Source organism: Dreissena polymorpha, chromosome 1, assembly GCF_020536995.1.
Source record: "Dreissena polymorpha isolate Duluth1 chromosome 1, UMN_Dpol_1.0, whole genome shotgun sequence".
Classification (NCBI taxonomy): Eukaryota; Metazoa; Mollusca; class Bivalvia; order Myida; family Dreissenidae; genus Dreissena; species Dreissena polymorpha.
In genome coordinates, this window is record NC_068355.1 from 87474900 (window position 1) to 87492877 (window position 17978).

Consider the following 17978-nt stretch of genomic DNA (forward strand, 5'->3'; position numbering starts at 1 on the left):
GCAGCTCCATCAAATACACATGCATGGTAAATATCAAGTTGCTATGTTCAATATTGCAAAAGTTATCAAACTTTAACTAAGGTTTGAGACAGAATGACAGAATGACACACAGACAGAACAAAAACAATATACCCCCGATCTATCCATCCGGGGGCATAAATACAACATTCCTGTTAACAAACATTTTGAACCAATGGTAAATAGAGCTTGTAACTATGTAACAAGCTTCATTATACACATGTTTGACCTTAAGAGTCGCATTCTGAGAAAACTGGGCATAATGCATGTGCGTAGTGTCATCCCAGATTAGCCTGTGCAGTCCGCACAGGCTAATCAAGGATGATACTTTCCGCCTAAATTTGATTTTTGCTAAGAAGAGACTTCATTTTAACGAAAAATGTCATGAAAGCGGAAAGTGTCATCCCTGATATGCCTGTGCGGACTGCACAGGCTAATCTGGGACAACACTTTATGCACATGCATTATGCCCAGTTTTCTCAGAACACGACACAAATCATTGCAAGCAAGAGGCTAAGGCTATAAACAAGGTTTTTTAGTTTGTCACACAGATATTTAGCAGGTAAAGATTTTGGTGAATGTGGTTATCTTAAACCAACATCTTAGCACCAGAAGATTTATCATGACATTTTTTTTAAGTGCCACATTAGAATATCAAGCACATATTCGGCAAACATTACCTAGACAATCTGACAAATTAAGTTTGTTGAACAATCCCATTAAAAAGATAATGTTGTGGAATTTTGCTAGTTTTTTTTGTTTTGACCTTACAAATGATAAATGTCTGACCTGTTGATGAGTGGGAAACTGAGTATGAACCCCGCTGCAAAGTCTGGAAACTTGAGTTTGTTGGGCGGCGCAAAGTGGTGAATAATGGTCGCCTCTTTGTCCTCTAGACCGTGACCAATGAACCAGTCCTGTGATGAGAAAAGGATGTTATATACAACTAAATGTGATGAGAACAGGAGGTTAGATACAACTAAATGTGATGAGAACAGGAGGTTAGATACAACTAAATGTGATGAGAATGGGAGGTTAGATACCAGAAAATATAATGAGAAGGGGTGGTTAGATACCAGAAAACATAATCAGAAGGATAGGTTAGATACCAGAAAATATCATGAGAAGGGGAGGTTAAATACCAGAAAATATAATGAGAAGGGATGGTTAGATACCAGAAAATATAATGACAAGGGGATGTTAGATACCAGAAAATATCATGAGATGGGGGTTCATACCAGATAATATAATGAGAAGGGGTGGTTAGATACCAGAAAATAAAATGAGAAGGGGATTTTAGATGCCAGAAAATATCATGAGAAGGGGGAGGTGATACCAGACAATATAATGAGAAGGGGAGGTAAGATGCCAGAAAATATCATGAGAAGGGGGAGGTGATACCAGAAAAGATAATGAGAAGGGGAGGTTAGATACCAGAAAATATAATGAGGGGGGGGGGGGGGGTTAGATACCAGAAAATATCATGAGAAGGGGAGGTTAGATGCCAGAAAATACCATGAGAAGGGGGAGGTGGTACCAGAAAATATACTGAGAAGGGGAGGTAAGATGCCAAAAAATATCATGAGAAGGGGGAGGTGATACCAGAAAATATAATGAGAAGGGAAGGTTAGATGCCAGAAAATATAATGAGAAGGGGAGGTTAGATACCAGAAAATATAATGAGAGGGGGGTTAGATACCAGAAAATATCATGTGAAGCGGGAGGTGATACCAGTAAATATAATGAGAAGGGGATGTTAGATACCAGAAAATATCATGAGAAGGGGGAGGTGATACCAGAAAATATAATGAGAAGGGGGGTTAGATACAACTTTCAATACATTTTTTCCCCCTTTGGATATGGAAAATGTTTTGTTTTGACTTAAATTGGAGAGAAAATTTCTAACTTAAATTAGTAAATTGAGAATAAATGATTTTAACCATTAAATTTTCTAAAGTTCAACTCATAAGAGCTTGATATGGATATGAACTAAACATTTCGCTTAAAAAAAATAATATATAATCTGGAAATTTCATTTGTTTACAAAATTATTGATAAGACATGGTGCGCACACCAAGTTTTTAATTTGCAATTTGGAGGTTAAATACTGCGCCCTATACATGGTAACTTAAGGTACACTAAGAATGCTAGCAAACCTCAAAAGTTTTCCGGAATAAAAACTGCGTGCTATATATGGTAACTTGCGGTACACTAAGAATGCTAGTTAACCGAAAGAGTTTTCTGAAATAAAAACTGCGTGCTACATATGGCAACTTGCTGTACACTAAGAATGCTAGCAAACATCATGAGTTTTCTGGAATAAAAACTGTGTGCTATATCAGGGCTTAACACTAAGGCACGTCCGAACGACATTCACTGCCTGTATCTAGGTCCGGGCTAGCCAATGTCCCAGGAACATGCCCGACTGGTCATGTGTATTTTGGGCGGGACTATGTGTTCTATATCAATAAACTGTGTTTTAAATAAGCTTTTCAAAGATGCAGAAATCTTAATACAGTATGATCAGATGACAATTCAATCCCAGAAACAATAAACGGATCGTATCTCGAAATATATTGGAACCCCCTGATTGCAATCAAAATGAGGCCGACAATTCAGAAAATTCCCGGCGGTTTTCCTGGTAAAACACGTCAGTACCTATTTTTAAACGGAAGTCCTCTAGATACGGTTTTTGATTGGTTTCCTCGAAGTGACGTGTTTTCACGATGAAAATACCTTTTAAACTAAAAGCCGGGATCGCCCAGGATCGTCCAGGATCGATGAAGGTATAAAACTCGACATAAATACACAGTTACTATAAAAATTATTAGTTATTTATCAATTTTAAATTATTTAAATTTGTTTGATCGATTGGAAGTGTTTTGACAATCTTTTTTACGCAATTCAATTAGCAAAACTAATATTAGTGGTTGATCCCGGCTTTTAGTAGAGAGTTAACCCTGTACAATTGTTACGACTACCATAACACGTTATTTTGTGACACCTAAGATTCACTTACTATTTGTAGTCAGACGGCAACCGCGGCAATCTATGTAAAAAAGGTTTTAACATTCATGTCGTTGTTTAAGTTTGGCTTTACAGGTGGGGATGGGGGTTCCTTGAATAAGAAAAGAAAAGGGAAGGAGGAAAGTAAGAGAAAGTATGAGGAAAAAAAACAAGGAAATTTCTCCCGAAATGGCGTGAAGATTACAAATAGATGTTTTAAGTAGATGAATATTGAATTCATTAGCATTAGTAAGACAAGCTAATAAGAATGATTGAATCATAATTGCGCATCTCCACGCACAAGAAAATACAAGTTGAATGATAAATATAAAGGTTTTGATAATACTTGGGTCAGGGCACATGAAAGATTGGTCAGGGCTAGTAGGTTCTGCATTTACTAGCCCGAATGTGCTAGTTGAAAAAAAGTTAGTGTTAAGCCCTGTATATATCGTAACTAACGGTACACTTAGAATGCTAGCTAACCAAAAGAGTTTTCTGAAATAAAAACTGCGTGATATACGTGGTTATTTAAGGTACAATAAGAATGCTAGCAAACCTCAAGAGTTTTTCAGAATAAAAACTGCGTGATATACGTGAATATATACAGTACAATAAGAATGCTAGCAAACCTCAAGAGGATCGTATTGCTGCAGGAATGTCTGGAGCTTGCCCAGGTCAACTCTGGTCTCCTCCTCACATACCAACACCCATTTGGTCACTGATGAGGTCTCTTGGAGCCTGAACACAGGGACAGATTTACAACATATGTCAGGTTTTTGTAGTTTAGCCACGCTCTGTGAAAAGGGGGTTTAATGCATATGCGTAAAGTGTCATGCCAGATAAGCCTGTGCAGTCCTGTGGGTGTAGTCCTGTGTATGTGTTTGAAAGCACTATGTGCAATTGGAACACATACTTTACTGTTTGCTTGTTACTAATGAAGAGCAAATAGATGATTTACTCCAATGGTATCACCAGCTATTACATGTATATAAATTATCCTATTCCTTAGAACAAAATGGTAATTCCTAAGCACCTATTGTTTAAATGAAAAGTGAGATATTCATTGCTGAAAATTTCTGAAAAATTGAAGTCAGTCTTTAGGGGCGTGGTGTAGTGGATGAGGTTTCCGCCTAGCGATATGAGTTTGTGGGTTTGCTCCATTTTCAGGTAGCGTTCTCATTATCTCCTCCATAGACACCAAGTACTGGTTCTTCCCAGGAAACAGACTAGACAGTGTCCATATCTGCCTATAATAGGCCTTCATGTAATTGTCAGCAATTGACTATAGGAAGTACGAAGTAGAAGAAGAATGCTTTTCTAACGAGCTCACTTTTCCAGCAATGGGAATATAGTCCAGAGACCCATCTTGTTTGGCCACTTCTTATGTGTGAGGTACACAGTCGGTTTGTTGGTACCTAGCCCCTTGATCTGATCCTTTAAGTCCAACTGGAGCTCCCTGGCCCGGCCAGCGTGGTACGGGTTGGGTTGGGACACCACCACCATAATGACATCGGACAGCTTGGTGTCTGGTAGGCAATATTTAATTGAGCCATGCTCTGAGAAAATGGGGCTTAATGCATGTGCATAAAGTTTTGTCCCATATAAGCTAGTGCAGTCTGCACAGGCTTATCACGGACAACACTTTCCGCTTTCTGCTATTTCTTCTTTAAAGGAAGTCTCTTCTTAGAAAAAATCTAAATCTGTGCATACTGAACGTGATAATTTAGAGTGGCACTTTAAGCACATGCACATAGCCCTGTTTTCCCAGAGCATGCCAAGATGGGTTTATATCTGAGGAATACACAGTGACAACAGTATTACATTGATAAATTATTTAAAGGGAATAATGAAATCTCAATTTCTATTTATTCAATTGTTATGTTTATAAACTTTGTGAAGTTTATCAGCCTATGTAAAAAAATGAAAGAATTTAAGAATTGTTATTTACAAAGATACCACTATTCTAACATCAATTTATGTTTAAAAACTGTGTGTTTTAGTTACTTTCTCTATATTATTAGAATATCAATGTCTAATAACTAATTGCACTGATGTTAAAAGTGTTAAAACAAGATGGAACATAATTTTTTCCATTAAAAGTGCTTCAGTAAATACCAAAGAACCATGCAATCAAAATATATGTAGGCACTTAAGAAAGCTATTTTTCAGACAAGTAACTAAAAACATTATTTTTATGGCATTTTGGAAAAATGGTTTTGAAGACAGAACAGTATGTTATATCTTTAAAATAAGGCCGTTTAAGGATACAAAACACACAGTTTAGTTATCTTTACCTAACAATAAAAAGAAAGTCCTTACCAAATGTCTTTGCAAATGCAAAATTTGAGGTGAGCACATCTGAAATAAAAAATTGTGAAAGATTAATGCAACCCATTCAAAAATACAAAAAAATCTTACCGGACACGAGGTCCGATAACTTTTAAAATTTACCGGACCTCACCACATTTTACCAGACCTTATTCTGCTTTCAACAAACAATAAAAATACATTGTATAGTGATTAATCGTTATGACATTCACAATGTTTAACAATTCTAAATACAATAAAATATCGAAATGTACACCCATTCAGTCAGCGCTTCCGGCCGTAAATTACCCCCAAAATCGGCTGTATTACGTCCTTTTAACAAATGGCGGAAGTCACTAGGACATCCGATAATCCACAATGATATTCTTGTCTAATATCAAATAATGGTCACATTACACAGCAATGTATGCTGACACAGATGCACCACAAAAACTTCTCGGGTAACTTTCCAGTCGCCAAACTGTGCTGTTCAGCGTCCAATCGGTAACGAGAATGCGTATCATAAGGGCAGGGTTAACTGGCGATCATTATTTTTAAATGACGTCAGTCTTGAACAGTCATGTAACCTTGTTATCTCTTTGTCTTCTCCACCAGTATAGGTTAACTAAGAACTGTCAAGAAAACTCTTGACATCCAACGAAGCTTTTCAACCACCATATGTTAATATCTTATATGTTAATAAGAATAAGTTTACACAATTACACATATATTCATTACACTTTTTTCATAGGTTTATTATGTTAGGTAGGGTCTTGGATGCAGTTATCTTCATATGGAATGATTGTTTTCAGGTTTTGTTTTATCAGATATCTTTAAATGTTTATAGCGTTCGTTGTGAAGGGATAATATGAGACTACCAACCCTGAAGGTGAACCATGTGTGGACAAAGACTACTTATTTTTAACTTATTTGAAACAAAAAGTTATGAAAAAAAAATGAATTTCGTTTCCATTTCCATCCGACTACTATTTACCAAAGGAGCCGACTACTATATACGAAAGGACATTGTTTATAATAATTACATTTATAAGTGATAATTAATCTATTTATTGGTGATAACTAACCTATAACAAATACCGATATAAGTCGCGAAATAATGTTGCTACTATAAATAATGCAAGTAATCATTGTATGACGAGCATTAATATTGCTTTTATTAATAAAGACATGAATCAATCATATGTGTTCAAAGTAAATAAAATTAATGCCGCGTCCTTACAAAGAAATAAGAGCGATACACTTGTGATCATGTCCACGTATCCAACCATCTTGACAGTTCTCACGGAAAATGAAACTTGAATTCTGATTTGTTGATCTTAAACTTGGGCCAATCAGAATCTACGAGACAACCGCGCAGTATTTTGACAGGTTGTTTACAAATGGCTGCTACACAAGGATATCCTAAATGGTTATTGGATAGCAAGGAAAATATATCTGGCTCAAAAGTAGGAGTTTTTATCATTTTATACTGATCTGTTTATTTAATTTTTAATTGTTATTGGTATGGTTTTCGTTTGATTTTAATGTTTTGACACATTGCCCTTTGTTGATTAGTGCCCAACTTAACATATTCGGATGTCATGATAGATGATGACATTTGGTTATGTTTCAATATCATTTCAATCGAAATCAAACATTAATTCCAAAAGAAATTGCTGTGAATTAGCCCACATATATCCATATTTTAACTGCCGGTGTGGTTGTTGTAGTCTAATATTCCTAAATATATGTTGGAAATATTGTAATTTTTAAAATTGTGAGATAAATATTAAACACACTAACTCCTTCCAATGCTGTGCCGCTCTGGGACATAGTTGTATAGGATATATCATCACATTGGTGGGCAACAAAAACAGTTAATAAAATAAATTATGGTACTACAAACCACATGAAAAGTTCTCCTTTGAAGTCCTCAATGTTGCAACAGTTTACTAAGTGAATATGAAATGAGCTTATGTCATGGCTTCTATTCAGAGAGACTTTTAAAAGACACTAAGTAAGTTACTAAGTAAAGCTCGACTATAGTAGTTGTCGACTTGGGTACCACTTAAATGTACCCCGGGTACTCTTAAGTATACTTAAATGTACCCCGGGTACTCTTAAGTATACTTAAATGTACCCCGGGTACATAAAATATACAAAAAACGTACCCGGGAATTCTAATGCTAAATTGGGTGTTGTTGGTTTTAAATTAATAAATAATTATGATAATATTTATGCCAATATTTTGTAAAATCACCTCTATATTATCAAAACTGATACTCAAAAAAGAAAACAAGGCAGGTTTTGTTCAAAGAGAATTTTGTTTTATATCGAATAGCGCCTTTTACGACATCGGATTTCTGACGGGAATAAAACTCGGGTACAGTCTAAATTGGTGGGGATAATTTAAGTATTTGTTTTCCGTACCCAGGGTACATGTTACTATACTTAAGTGTACCCTAGGTACATTTAAGTAGTACCCGAGCCGACAATGACCAATCAAGCCTATGTAAAGCTTACAGTGCTTCAAAAAGGTTGAGGCTTTTGTTGCATTAAAGCTACATATACAATCAGGGCACACACATTGCATTGCTTCTATGATCATATCTTTGTTGCAGGACAAACAGAATTTGCTGGCTGCTTTTCTCATAGTAAACTTTTATGACTTATATAACCATTTATGTGAAAATGTAATTAGATGCAATAAATATGTTTTAAATCTTGTTTATTTAATAACAAAACATATAACTGTTATATTAAATAAAACAGAATATGATAAATACATGTATATTGTTTCATGCAAGCATATCCTATTATGAGAAGTATTAATCCCAAAAGATGGAGTAAACAAACTTTTTATACAGGATATAATTCTCTCAACCAGTAAATATCAATGCAAACTGGATGATTGCAAGTGCTGTCCCTGTAAGTTTTTTTAACATATGATCCTCTCTTTGGAAAAATGCGAGTAAAGTGTCATCACAGATGAGCATTTGCAATCTTCACACTTTATGCACACTTTACACACATGCATTAGTCAAGTTTTCCCATTTCAATTTCATACTGTTCAGGAATGGGGTACATTTCTGCACGAGCTTCATGATGCCATACAACAGCAGCTCACAGAGAGCCATGTGCAGTACTTCAGTGACCTGTCAGAGGCAGAGAAGGAACTCTTCATGCAGAGGGCCACTAAGGCCATTGAAAATGGTAACAGGGCAGGAGTCAATAATTCATGTCATAAGTGTTGTCCCAGAACCTGTGCAGTCCAGTGTACAAAAATCCAGTCTGTGCAGAAAGTTTTGTCTCTGATTAGCTTGTGAACACTGCACAGGCTCATCTAAAATGTTACTTGACGCACAAAAGTAGTTTTTCCAGAACAAGGCTCATATAATCTGAGCCTTGTTCTGAGAAAACTGGGCATAATGCTTGTGCTTAAATTGTTATCCCAGATTAGCCTGTGCAGTTTGCACAGTCTAATCAGGAATGACACTTTCCGCTTTTATGATATTTTTCGTTTAAATGAAGTCTCTTCTTAGCAATTTAGGCCGAAAGTGTTGTCCCTGATTAGCCTGTGCGGACAGCTCAGGCTAATCTGCGACTACATTCAACGCACATGCATTATGCCCAGTTTTCTCAGAACAAGGCTCATATAGACATCTTACACAAGATAATTTCTTTGCAGTGATACAATTTCCCCCGAAGTCCAAGTAAATCATCAAAATGTCTAACCTTTTTTCACTCTTTATGGTACGTAAATAATTCTCAAAAATGGAAGGCCAGGCATAGGTCAAAACAAGGCTAGTAGACCTGGTTTTACTTGTGATTTTTGACATTTGTTTGCTTTGATTGAATGTAAAATATAGAAAATGGCACACTGATAATAATCAATGATAAATATATAGCTGTTTATATAGTTTTCTGTACATTTTTATAAAGTTGTGATAATCTGTGTTTTTGTGGCAAACTTTAAGTAAATATTTTCCCAAATGACAGCCTAAAATTCCTAAAAAGAGGTTTTACATTTATTTATTTATTAATTTTATTTCAATAAATATAGAAATTAAGTTCATCTCCTTATCCATGTCTATACGTTGAACCTTAGTGAGTATACCATAGTATTAAAAATATTTATTGCTCATTCTCAAGTGTAAGCCTAAAAACTCCCCAAAACACCAATTTCCCAATTATTGTCAACACAAGGTGATTTTCCCCAATCAGAAGTGCCCTGCCACATTCCCTAAATGATGAAAAAAACACTTATTACAAAACTCATGATTCTGATAAAGGTTCTGCATACAACAATCTCTACAAGAAATGCTCTGTGCTACTCGACCAGAATCTAAATGAGGAAGTCTCGCGACAACTTCTTGAGGAGCACCCCATTGGCACGAAGTCTGACCTAGTTATCGACTTTGCGGAGGATGGGGCCCTTAGCCTTCTTACAAAATGGCCCGATATGAAGAGCAAGCTATGCTTCTGCTTGAACCAACCCCTGCCATTCAAAGTGCGCCAGCTGGCATGGAGACTGTATCTAACAAACACCAAAGGTAGGCATTTTATACGGCTAGTATCAACAAGAAAAATAACTTTCTGTGTTACCTTGTATAATTTGTATTTTTGATATAAAATGATGGCTTTGACATGTACTTTATATTTCAGTGGAAATGTTAAATATTTACACTTAATATGATTTAAAATCTTTTAAATAAAGAAGGATTAACACTAAATACAATTTAAAATCATATTAAATAAAGAAAATTAAGATCTTATACATACATGCCATACGTCCCGGATTGTCCGGGACAGTCCCGGAAATGAAGAACTTGTCCCGCTGTCCCGGAAATCTGTCAAATGTCCCGGAATTTACAAAATCCATATATGCATGTACCTTATTTTAGGCTTAACTGCACCTCGAATCTGTGTATATCTGCAGCGTCTCCATGACAATGCCTACCCGAATAGGCAGACTACGCTTCGTGTCAAAATCGATCAATTAACAGGGGTCCTGTTATCATATCGATTGTCTCATGTTCGCGGTCAAACCGAAAAGGCGGCATTGTTTAATGCGTTTGTTTATTGACTTTAATCTACTACGTCATTATTTCCCGCTGCATAAGGGCAAAGGATAGTTGTTCACACATCTGAAGTCCAACATCGCTGAGTAAAAAATTAAATGCAGTTTATGTTCGCACATTTAACCGACAAAGAAGTTGAGTAAAAAAGTAAGCATATAAAAACGTCATCCTCACTAGGTTTATTATTGTCTTGTTCTAAACCCCCAGTGAATGAATGAATAAAGGCGTTTCAACAACTACGCGTTACACACCGGTCTTAATAACAATAACGCAGTGACGTCACCATCTATGTTTATAACGCTTACACTGAAAACACGTGGCTTGTATCTAGTAACGGAAGTAGTAATGTTTAATTTGACGTTAATAGATCAATTGTATTTCGGATAGGCTTTCGAAGGTTTGCAATAAACGATGCGAAACAAAAAAAACGTACCAAAAATGCATATGTCTATAAATATCGCTACATTTTATACATGTCCCGGAAAATCGTCAAAAGTCCCGGACAATTTAACTCAATGTCCCGGAATTGGTCTGAAAAATTATGGCATGTATGTCTTATATGTCAGATGTTTGAAAAACCATCTAGTTTATTACTGCTTTGCTTAATACTGAAAATTGAAAAGTTACTGTGAGAAGTGTTTTGAAATAGTTTTTAGTATTATATTATTGTACTTATATGTGGTTAGATACATTTTAATAGTTGATTATAAAATGACTAATGAATACTTATTCTTTTTTGCTAAATACTAATAATTTTGATATCAGCAGAAAAGCAAAAAGAAGAAGAAAAAAGATTTACAAAATTTATATTTGGGCCATGCTCTGTAAAAAGATGGTTTGCTACGTGTGCGTGAAGTGTTCTCCCAGTCTACACTGGCTAATCAGGGATGAAAATGTCCGCTTTTATGGCATTTTTCCTTTAAAGAAAGTCTCTTCTTAATAGCAAAAATCCAGTAGCCTGTGAGAACTGCACATGCTTATCTCGGACAACACTCTACGCACATGCATTAAACCCCATTTTCACAGAGCGCGGCTCATTTGTTTTATCCTTTCCTTGCTTCATTGTGTAGTGTTTTTCCTAGACTCAGGTAAGTCCCCGTGCACATGGTTTCAGGCAGTGTGCTTATGTGTGTGGTATGGATGCACTTACATAGCTGACAATATGGTAGTGATAAAAAAAGTTTTATTAAGAAAGTTTTTAAATATCTGAACCACAAGTAATGACTAGTGATTTGATTTACGTTTTTAAGTACCAACAAATGTTACTTTTACTCAACATTCATGCATGTTTTTAAAATTCCATACATTTGCAAATACACATGTAATTGGTATTCAGTGGAGATGTGTTTTCTTTTACCGGTAGATGGCCGACACCTCTTTGTATGGAATATTGTTTATGGTTAAGCTGATGGAAGCATATTATCTATCCTTGTACGAGTATACACACCCACAGGCACTTGGCATTAGTTGTTACCGCCCCCTCTGTTTCTCCCCTTCCCCCAGCTGCTACCCCCAAGGGCGATTCCAGGATTTCGGGTTAGGGGGGCGGGATATTGAAAGATTTGCTGGGGATCAAGGGGGCCGCTAGGGCCCCCGGCGGGTGCAGGGCAAGCTCTGCTAGGGGGTCCAGGGGGAGATGCCCACCGTAAGCTTCACGATTTTAGTGATTTTGAAGGCTTTGACAAACACTTCTCGAGCATGTCATGCCTAATACTTTCATCAAAGTACCTTCTTATAATGCCAAAAAAGTGCATAGTTTGTCGTTTAGGGGGTCCAGGGGGTGAAACCCATCGGAAGCTTCACGATTTTTATGATTTTGAAGGCTTTGACAACCACTTCTCGAGCATGTCACACCTTATATTCTTTCATCAAAGTACCTTCTTTTAATGCCAAAAAAGTGCATAGTTTGTTGTTTAGGGGGTCCAGGGAGGCGAAGCCCCCTAGAAGCTTTACGATTTAAAAGGCTTTGACAACCATTTCTCGAGCATGTCACGCCTTATATACTTTCATCAAAGTACTTTTTTATATTGCCAAAAAAGTGCATAGTGTATAGTTTTGGGGATCCAGGGGGGCCTCGGAAGCTCCACCATTTTAGTGATTTTGACGTCTTTGACAACCACTTCTCGAGCATGTCAGGCCCAGGGATCATATTTTCCGGCAACATCAATCGGTCTCGATTTAACTGGGGAAAATGTTTCCGAAAATTTATATCCGAAATCATGACAAATTACGTTAAAATATATACAATTGATTTTGCCATTCATGAAGGTGGTATAATAAAAGTACAAGTTAAATTCCCTTAGGCATTTTTTTAAACGGCAAATACGAGTTTTATCAATTGGTTTTATCATTCGCTATTTCATTGTTGCTTCGTGCACGGACTCAGATGAGTCAATATACGCTTCATGTTTGGTGTGCTGTTTTATCTGACTTTTTTCATCGTTGTCAATATTATTAATCTGTGTGATTTGATACCACGCGTCTAAACATCCGGTCGTGGTTATTCAACAACAAACAATAAAGTACACGAATTATTTCGATTCTAACACGATTTTTACTAAAGCTTTATACAATGTAATTATATTATTTTTCTTGTGTACTTGTGTGAAGTTCCGCCCATAAAATAACTTTCAGCTGTTCTGACTATCAGATCCGCGACTTTCATTCATTTATTGCCGGATTATTGCGCTGGTGGAAAATGTATCGGCATGTTTTGTTAAGTTACAGCGCGTGCTTTCAGTGTATAAGGTCCGCCCACAATTATTGCAGAATATCCGATTTTCTTCTTTGTTTATATGAAAGTTTACTGTTTCATGCATGAAATGCACAATTTCCACGAGTACACACTAAATAAAAATACGGACCGATTAATTAGTTTGCTAGGTATAAGCCATTGGAATTATCGATTGATATTGACACGGGTTATTCATGCATGACTAATACACAACCGCGCGAATCTTCGCTGCTTGGCGTCATACTAGTCGGCTGACATGCAATAAACTGGTCCTGACCGGTTTAGAGACTGCAGGGAATGGTATATCACACCTAATCAAGATAAGAATGTAAATAGGGGGTGTTAGCATGTTCACTGTGTAATCGATTTCATGGCATGCGAATTTTAGCAAACAGAATAGGACCGATTGTTTGGGATTTTCAATCGGTCTTTCATGACCCCAATCGGTCTTGGACCGACAAAACCGAAAAAAATAAGATCCCTGGTCAGGCCTTATATACTTTCATCAAAGTACCTTCGTATAATGCCAAAAAATGAATAGTTTATCATTTAGGGGGTCTAGAGGTGCAAAGCCCCCTGGAAGCTTCACGTTTTTTGTGATTTTGAAGGCTTTGAAAACCACTTCTCGAGCATGTCAAGCCTTATATACTTTCATCAAAGAACCTTCTTATAATGCCAAAAAAGTGCATAGTTTATAGTTGTGGGGGTCCAGGGGGGCAAAGCCCCCCGGAAGCTCCACCATTTTAGTGATTTTGAAGGCTTTGACAACCACTTCTCAAGCATGTCAGGCCTTATATACTTTCATCAAAGTACCTTCGTATAATGCCAAAAAATGAATAGTTTATCGTTTAGGGGGTCTAGAGAGGCGAAGCCCCCCGGAATCTTCACGATTTAAGTGATTTTGAAGGCTTTATCAACCACTTCTCGAGCATGTCACGCCTTATATACTTTCATCAAAGTACCTTCTTATGTCAAAAAAGTGCATAGTTTATAGTTGTGGGGGTCCAGGGGGGCAAAGCCCCCCGGAAGCTCCACCATTTTAGTGATTTTGAAGGCCGTGACAAGTTTAAATAGGTGATTTAGATCTAGTTAAGTATAAAACATCAAATGAATTTACTTTACTTTGGAGATTTTAGGGGGGGGCGTACGCAGCTGCGGGCAGGGGGGTAGTAGTGTGGGGGAATAGCAACTTATGCCAAGTGCCTGTGTGCACACGCTGACAATTTTTACACAAGCAAAACCTGTTTTATTTAAATTAGCAGAACATATAAATGGAGCTAATAAATATATCATTTGTTTATCTATAGAAAACAGTTATCCAAAATCTGAATAAAAAATGTGTTGCTGTTGCAAAATGTTTAGTCAGTGGGGATTTTTTCCCTTCATATTTTTCTTTCTTTTTTTGCTACCCATATATCTATTTTCATGTGACTGCTTTTCCAGTGCGTAAACAGTACATTGACCTGTTGAACTCTGACCCGAGGAAGGCCATATCTCAGTACGATTATGAAATTGACCAGAAATGTGCTCAGCTTCTCAACTCAGAGAAAACATTCTCAGATCTCAGAGGGTCCCAAGGTAAGATGTTAAGTTGCTAAACACATTTGAGTAAAGTGTCTTCTCAGATTAGCCTGTGCAGTGGCCACAGGCAAATCAGGGACTACCATTTCCGCCTTTATGGAATTATTTGTTTAAAATAAGTCTGTTTATAAAGGAAGTACAGTCTAGTTGGAAAGTGTTGTCTTTAAGGCTAATCAGGGACAACACTTTCCGCTTTTATGACATTTTTCATTTAAATGAAGTCTCTTCTTAGCAAAAATCAAATTTAGGTGGAAAGTGTTGTCTCTGATTAGCCTGTGCGGACTGCACAGGCTAATCTGGGACGACACTTTACGCACATGCATTATGCCCAGTTTTCTCAGAACACAACTCATATATCTTGAAAATATTAACATGATACCAGTTAACTCTATTAACCTTAATGGCATGCTTGTATTGTGTCCTATATTCATACAGTGGTTTGTCCTGGCTAAATGACAACATGACATAAAAGTTAACGCTTTATGTATTATTGTATGTATTAAAGATGATTTATGCATGGCAACCAAAATATTTGTTTAATATTACTTTTATATATTCATGCAGAACTGTCATTGTGATGTGCTGTTTTTGTAGGCGTGTTTTTTGCCATGAAGGCGGTCCTGTCGTACTTTCACGCCACCATGAGGACCAAGCAGCGGCTCAGAGACGTAGATCACATGCTGGTCTTTCCATTTGTCATGGTGTCCGCTCCAAATATTCCCAGGTAATATCTATTTGTTTTTACCTGTTAAGAACTTCACATATTAGCAGGTAATTTTTTTTTTTGAACGCCAAATATTCCCTGGTAATATTTCTTTTTTTACGATTTTGGATGTTATATCTCTTTGTTTTTTCCTGTTTGAAGTTTCAAATATTTCCCATGTAATATCTAATTGTTTTTTTTTCCTTTGTTGGAGCTCCAAATATTCCAAGGTAATATCTCTTAGTTTTTTCCTGCTTGAAAATTGTTTGTACAATTTGGGATCAAAGCATTAAGATATAATATTATAACATCCATATAACACTTTTGCCTAAACTTTCTTTAAAACCAAAAATATGCATACAAATGGAAAGTGTGGTCCCTAATTAGTCAGTTTAAACTGTTTCAGGCTCCAATGTTCATTTTGTTGACACACAAAGACACTCATCATCTAATTCATATGAATCTATTTCTGGGCTTTATGCATGTGCATGTATGGATTTTTGTTTTGTTTAAAAAAAAGTCTCTTCTTAACAAAAATCAGTTTGCCAGGGAGAGGTTCACATATATCGTGTAAAACCTGATAAATGATGGAGGCAAAATAATATTTATCTAAATAGATGAACAGCATATCTTTCTTGACATTGTAAATCAATACTTTGATGAGTTCTAATTGTTCTCTCACATAATAGATCCACATTTTTTCACATCGTCACTACTTTAATGAGTTTTAATTGTTGTCTCACAGAAAAGATCCTCCAACCAGTCGCACTGTGGCCCTTCTTGTTGAAGAGTTCCTGACTTTCCAGGAGTCAAGACCAGGATTTGTCATTGACTCGGGGTCAGAGGTAAACCACTTCATTTTGTTATGAGTCATGTTCTTTGAAAATGGGGCTTAATGCATGTGCAGTACGTACAGGCAAATCAGGGACAACACTTTCTGCCTTAACTGGATTTTCAATTAGAAGAGGTTTCATTAAAACGGAAAAAAGTCTGAAAGTGTCTTCCCTGTAAAGCCTGTGCAGACTTCACATTCCTATCTTAATGATAAAAGGGTGGTTTATGTTCATATGATAAGTTGAATAGGACTTTGTGAGCCTTTTACTGGTAAAACAGGGCTAAATGCATGTAGGTGAAGTTTTCAGTAGCTTACCATGGACAACAAATTTTTCCTTTTTTGGAATTTTTATTTGTATGCCCCCCTTCGAAGAAAAGAGATATATTGTTTTGCTGGATATCATTTGGTCGATCAGTCGATCTGTTAGTAGACCAGTTCGTTTCCGATCAATAACTTGTGAAGGGATTGACCAATGGGCTTGATACTTTCCATGTGCATTAGCTTTTGCCAAAAGATGACCCCTATTGAAATATGGGTTACTCGGTTAAAGGTCAAGATCACTGTCATACTAAATGTGAAATTGTTTTGGATCAATTACTCGTCAACAGATTGGCTTGATACTTCCAATGCGCGTTGTCCTTGGGCAGTAGATGACCCCTATTGAAATTGGGGTCACTACTTAAAGCATCAAGGTAACTTGTATGGTCAGTTTTGTTGCAAAAAATCCTGTGTCAATGGTGGGGGGGGCATCTGTCTCTGACCGCAGAGCTTTCATTAAATAGGTTTCTTCCTAGCAAAAAGACAATTAAACTGGAAAAAGTCTTCTTTGATTAGTCTGTGCAGACTGCTATCTGGGACAATACTGTTCCCACAATTCCCACATGTAGTAAGCTCGGTTTTCCCAGAACACAGCTAAATTAATTGTTGTAACTAAACTTGTTATTTTTTGGTGTAACAGCTCAATTTCTTTAACACTAAACAGCACACATTGTGAAATCCTACCTAATTTTAGACCCATGAGGAAGAGATGCGGGGCTTTGTGGACAAGGTGGCACGTCTCCTACAGAAATACTTCCCAGAGACCCCAAAACTTATCGCAGAGAAATATGTACCCTCCAAAGGTACTGTTAATGTGATCAAGTACATAGTAAAAAGCAGATATAAAACTAATTTGGTATACACATGGGGCGGTGCTATGTGAAAAAGGGGTTTAATGGATGTGTGTAAAGTGTCATCCCAAATTAGGCTGTGCAGTCTGCACAGGCTAAGCAGGGACGACACTTTCCGATTTTATGATATTTTTTGTTTACTGAAGGTCTCTTTTTAGCAAAAATCAAGTTTAGGCAGAAAGTGTTGTCCTTGATTAGCCTGTGCAGATTTTTCAAGCTCTTCATTTTTGTAAAGATTTCCATATAAATGACATTTTGACATTACAACACGATAAATAGTATAAATGTGTTTTAAAACGGGTAGTTAAAACATTATTAAGGGTCTTGCCCTACTAGCCCATAGGAATATTCTATTTTTGTTGTAGGTTCTAATTTGCTTCATATGTTTTATTAATGAGGATTTTTTGAAGATATTTCTGCAATATAAAATCTTATTATATTAAGTATTGAAAAGTACAATCGAACCAGCGCATTAAAAATATGCCGCTCTTTGGGAAAACTGAGCTCTTTGCATGGGCTTCAAGTGTCGTCCCAGATTAGCCTG

General features: G+C 36.6%; 2 protein-coding genes across 2 annotated transcripts in view; one reads left to right on the forward strand and one right to left on the reverse strand.

Moving 5' to 3' along the window:
- The window catches only part of LOC127839154 (beta-1,3-glucosyltransferase-like), a 28030-nt gene extending 22654 nt beyond the window's left edge, over positions 1–5376 (reverse strand). Inside the window, exons 1-4 of the mRNA XM_052367392.1 lie at positions 5344–5376; positions 4355–4550; positions 3654–3762; positions 808–935 (exon numbers count right to left, since the gene is read on the reverse strand). Coding sequence (XP_052223352.1) covers positions 808–935; positions 3654–3762; positions 4355–4527 — 410 coding nt within the window. The 5' untranslated portion in view covers positions 4528–4550; positions 5344–5376. The remainder of the gene's footprint in view (positions 1–807; positions 936–3653; positions 3763–4354; positions 4551–5343) is intronic.
- A 1324-nt stretch (positions 5377–6700) lies between these two features.
- The window catches only part of LOC127839191 (uncharacterized), a 58035-nt gene continuing 46757 nt past the window's right edge, over positions 6701–17978 (forward strand). Inside the window, exons 1-7 of the mRNA XM_052367461.1 lie at positions 6701–6797; positions 8406–8544; positions 9624–9884; positions 14590–14724; positions 15322–15451; positions 16176–16275; positions 17278–17386. Coding sequence (XP_052223421.1) covers positions 6732–6797; positions 8406–8544; positions 9624–9884; positions 14590–14724; positions 15322–15451; positions 16176–16275; positions 17278–17386 — 940 coding nt within the window. The 5' untranslated portion in view covers positions 6701–6731. The remainder of the gene's footprint in view (positions 6798–8405; positions 8545–9623; positions 9885–14589; positions 14725–15321; positions 15452–16175; positions 16276–17277; positions 17387–17978) is intronic.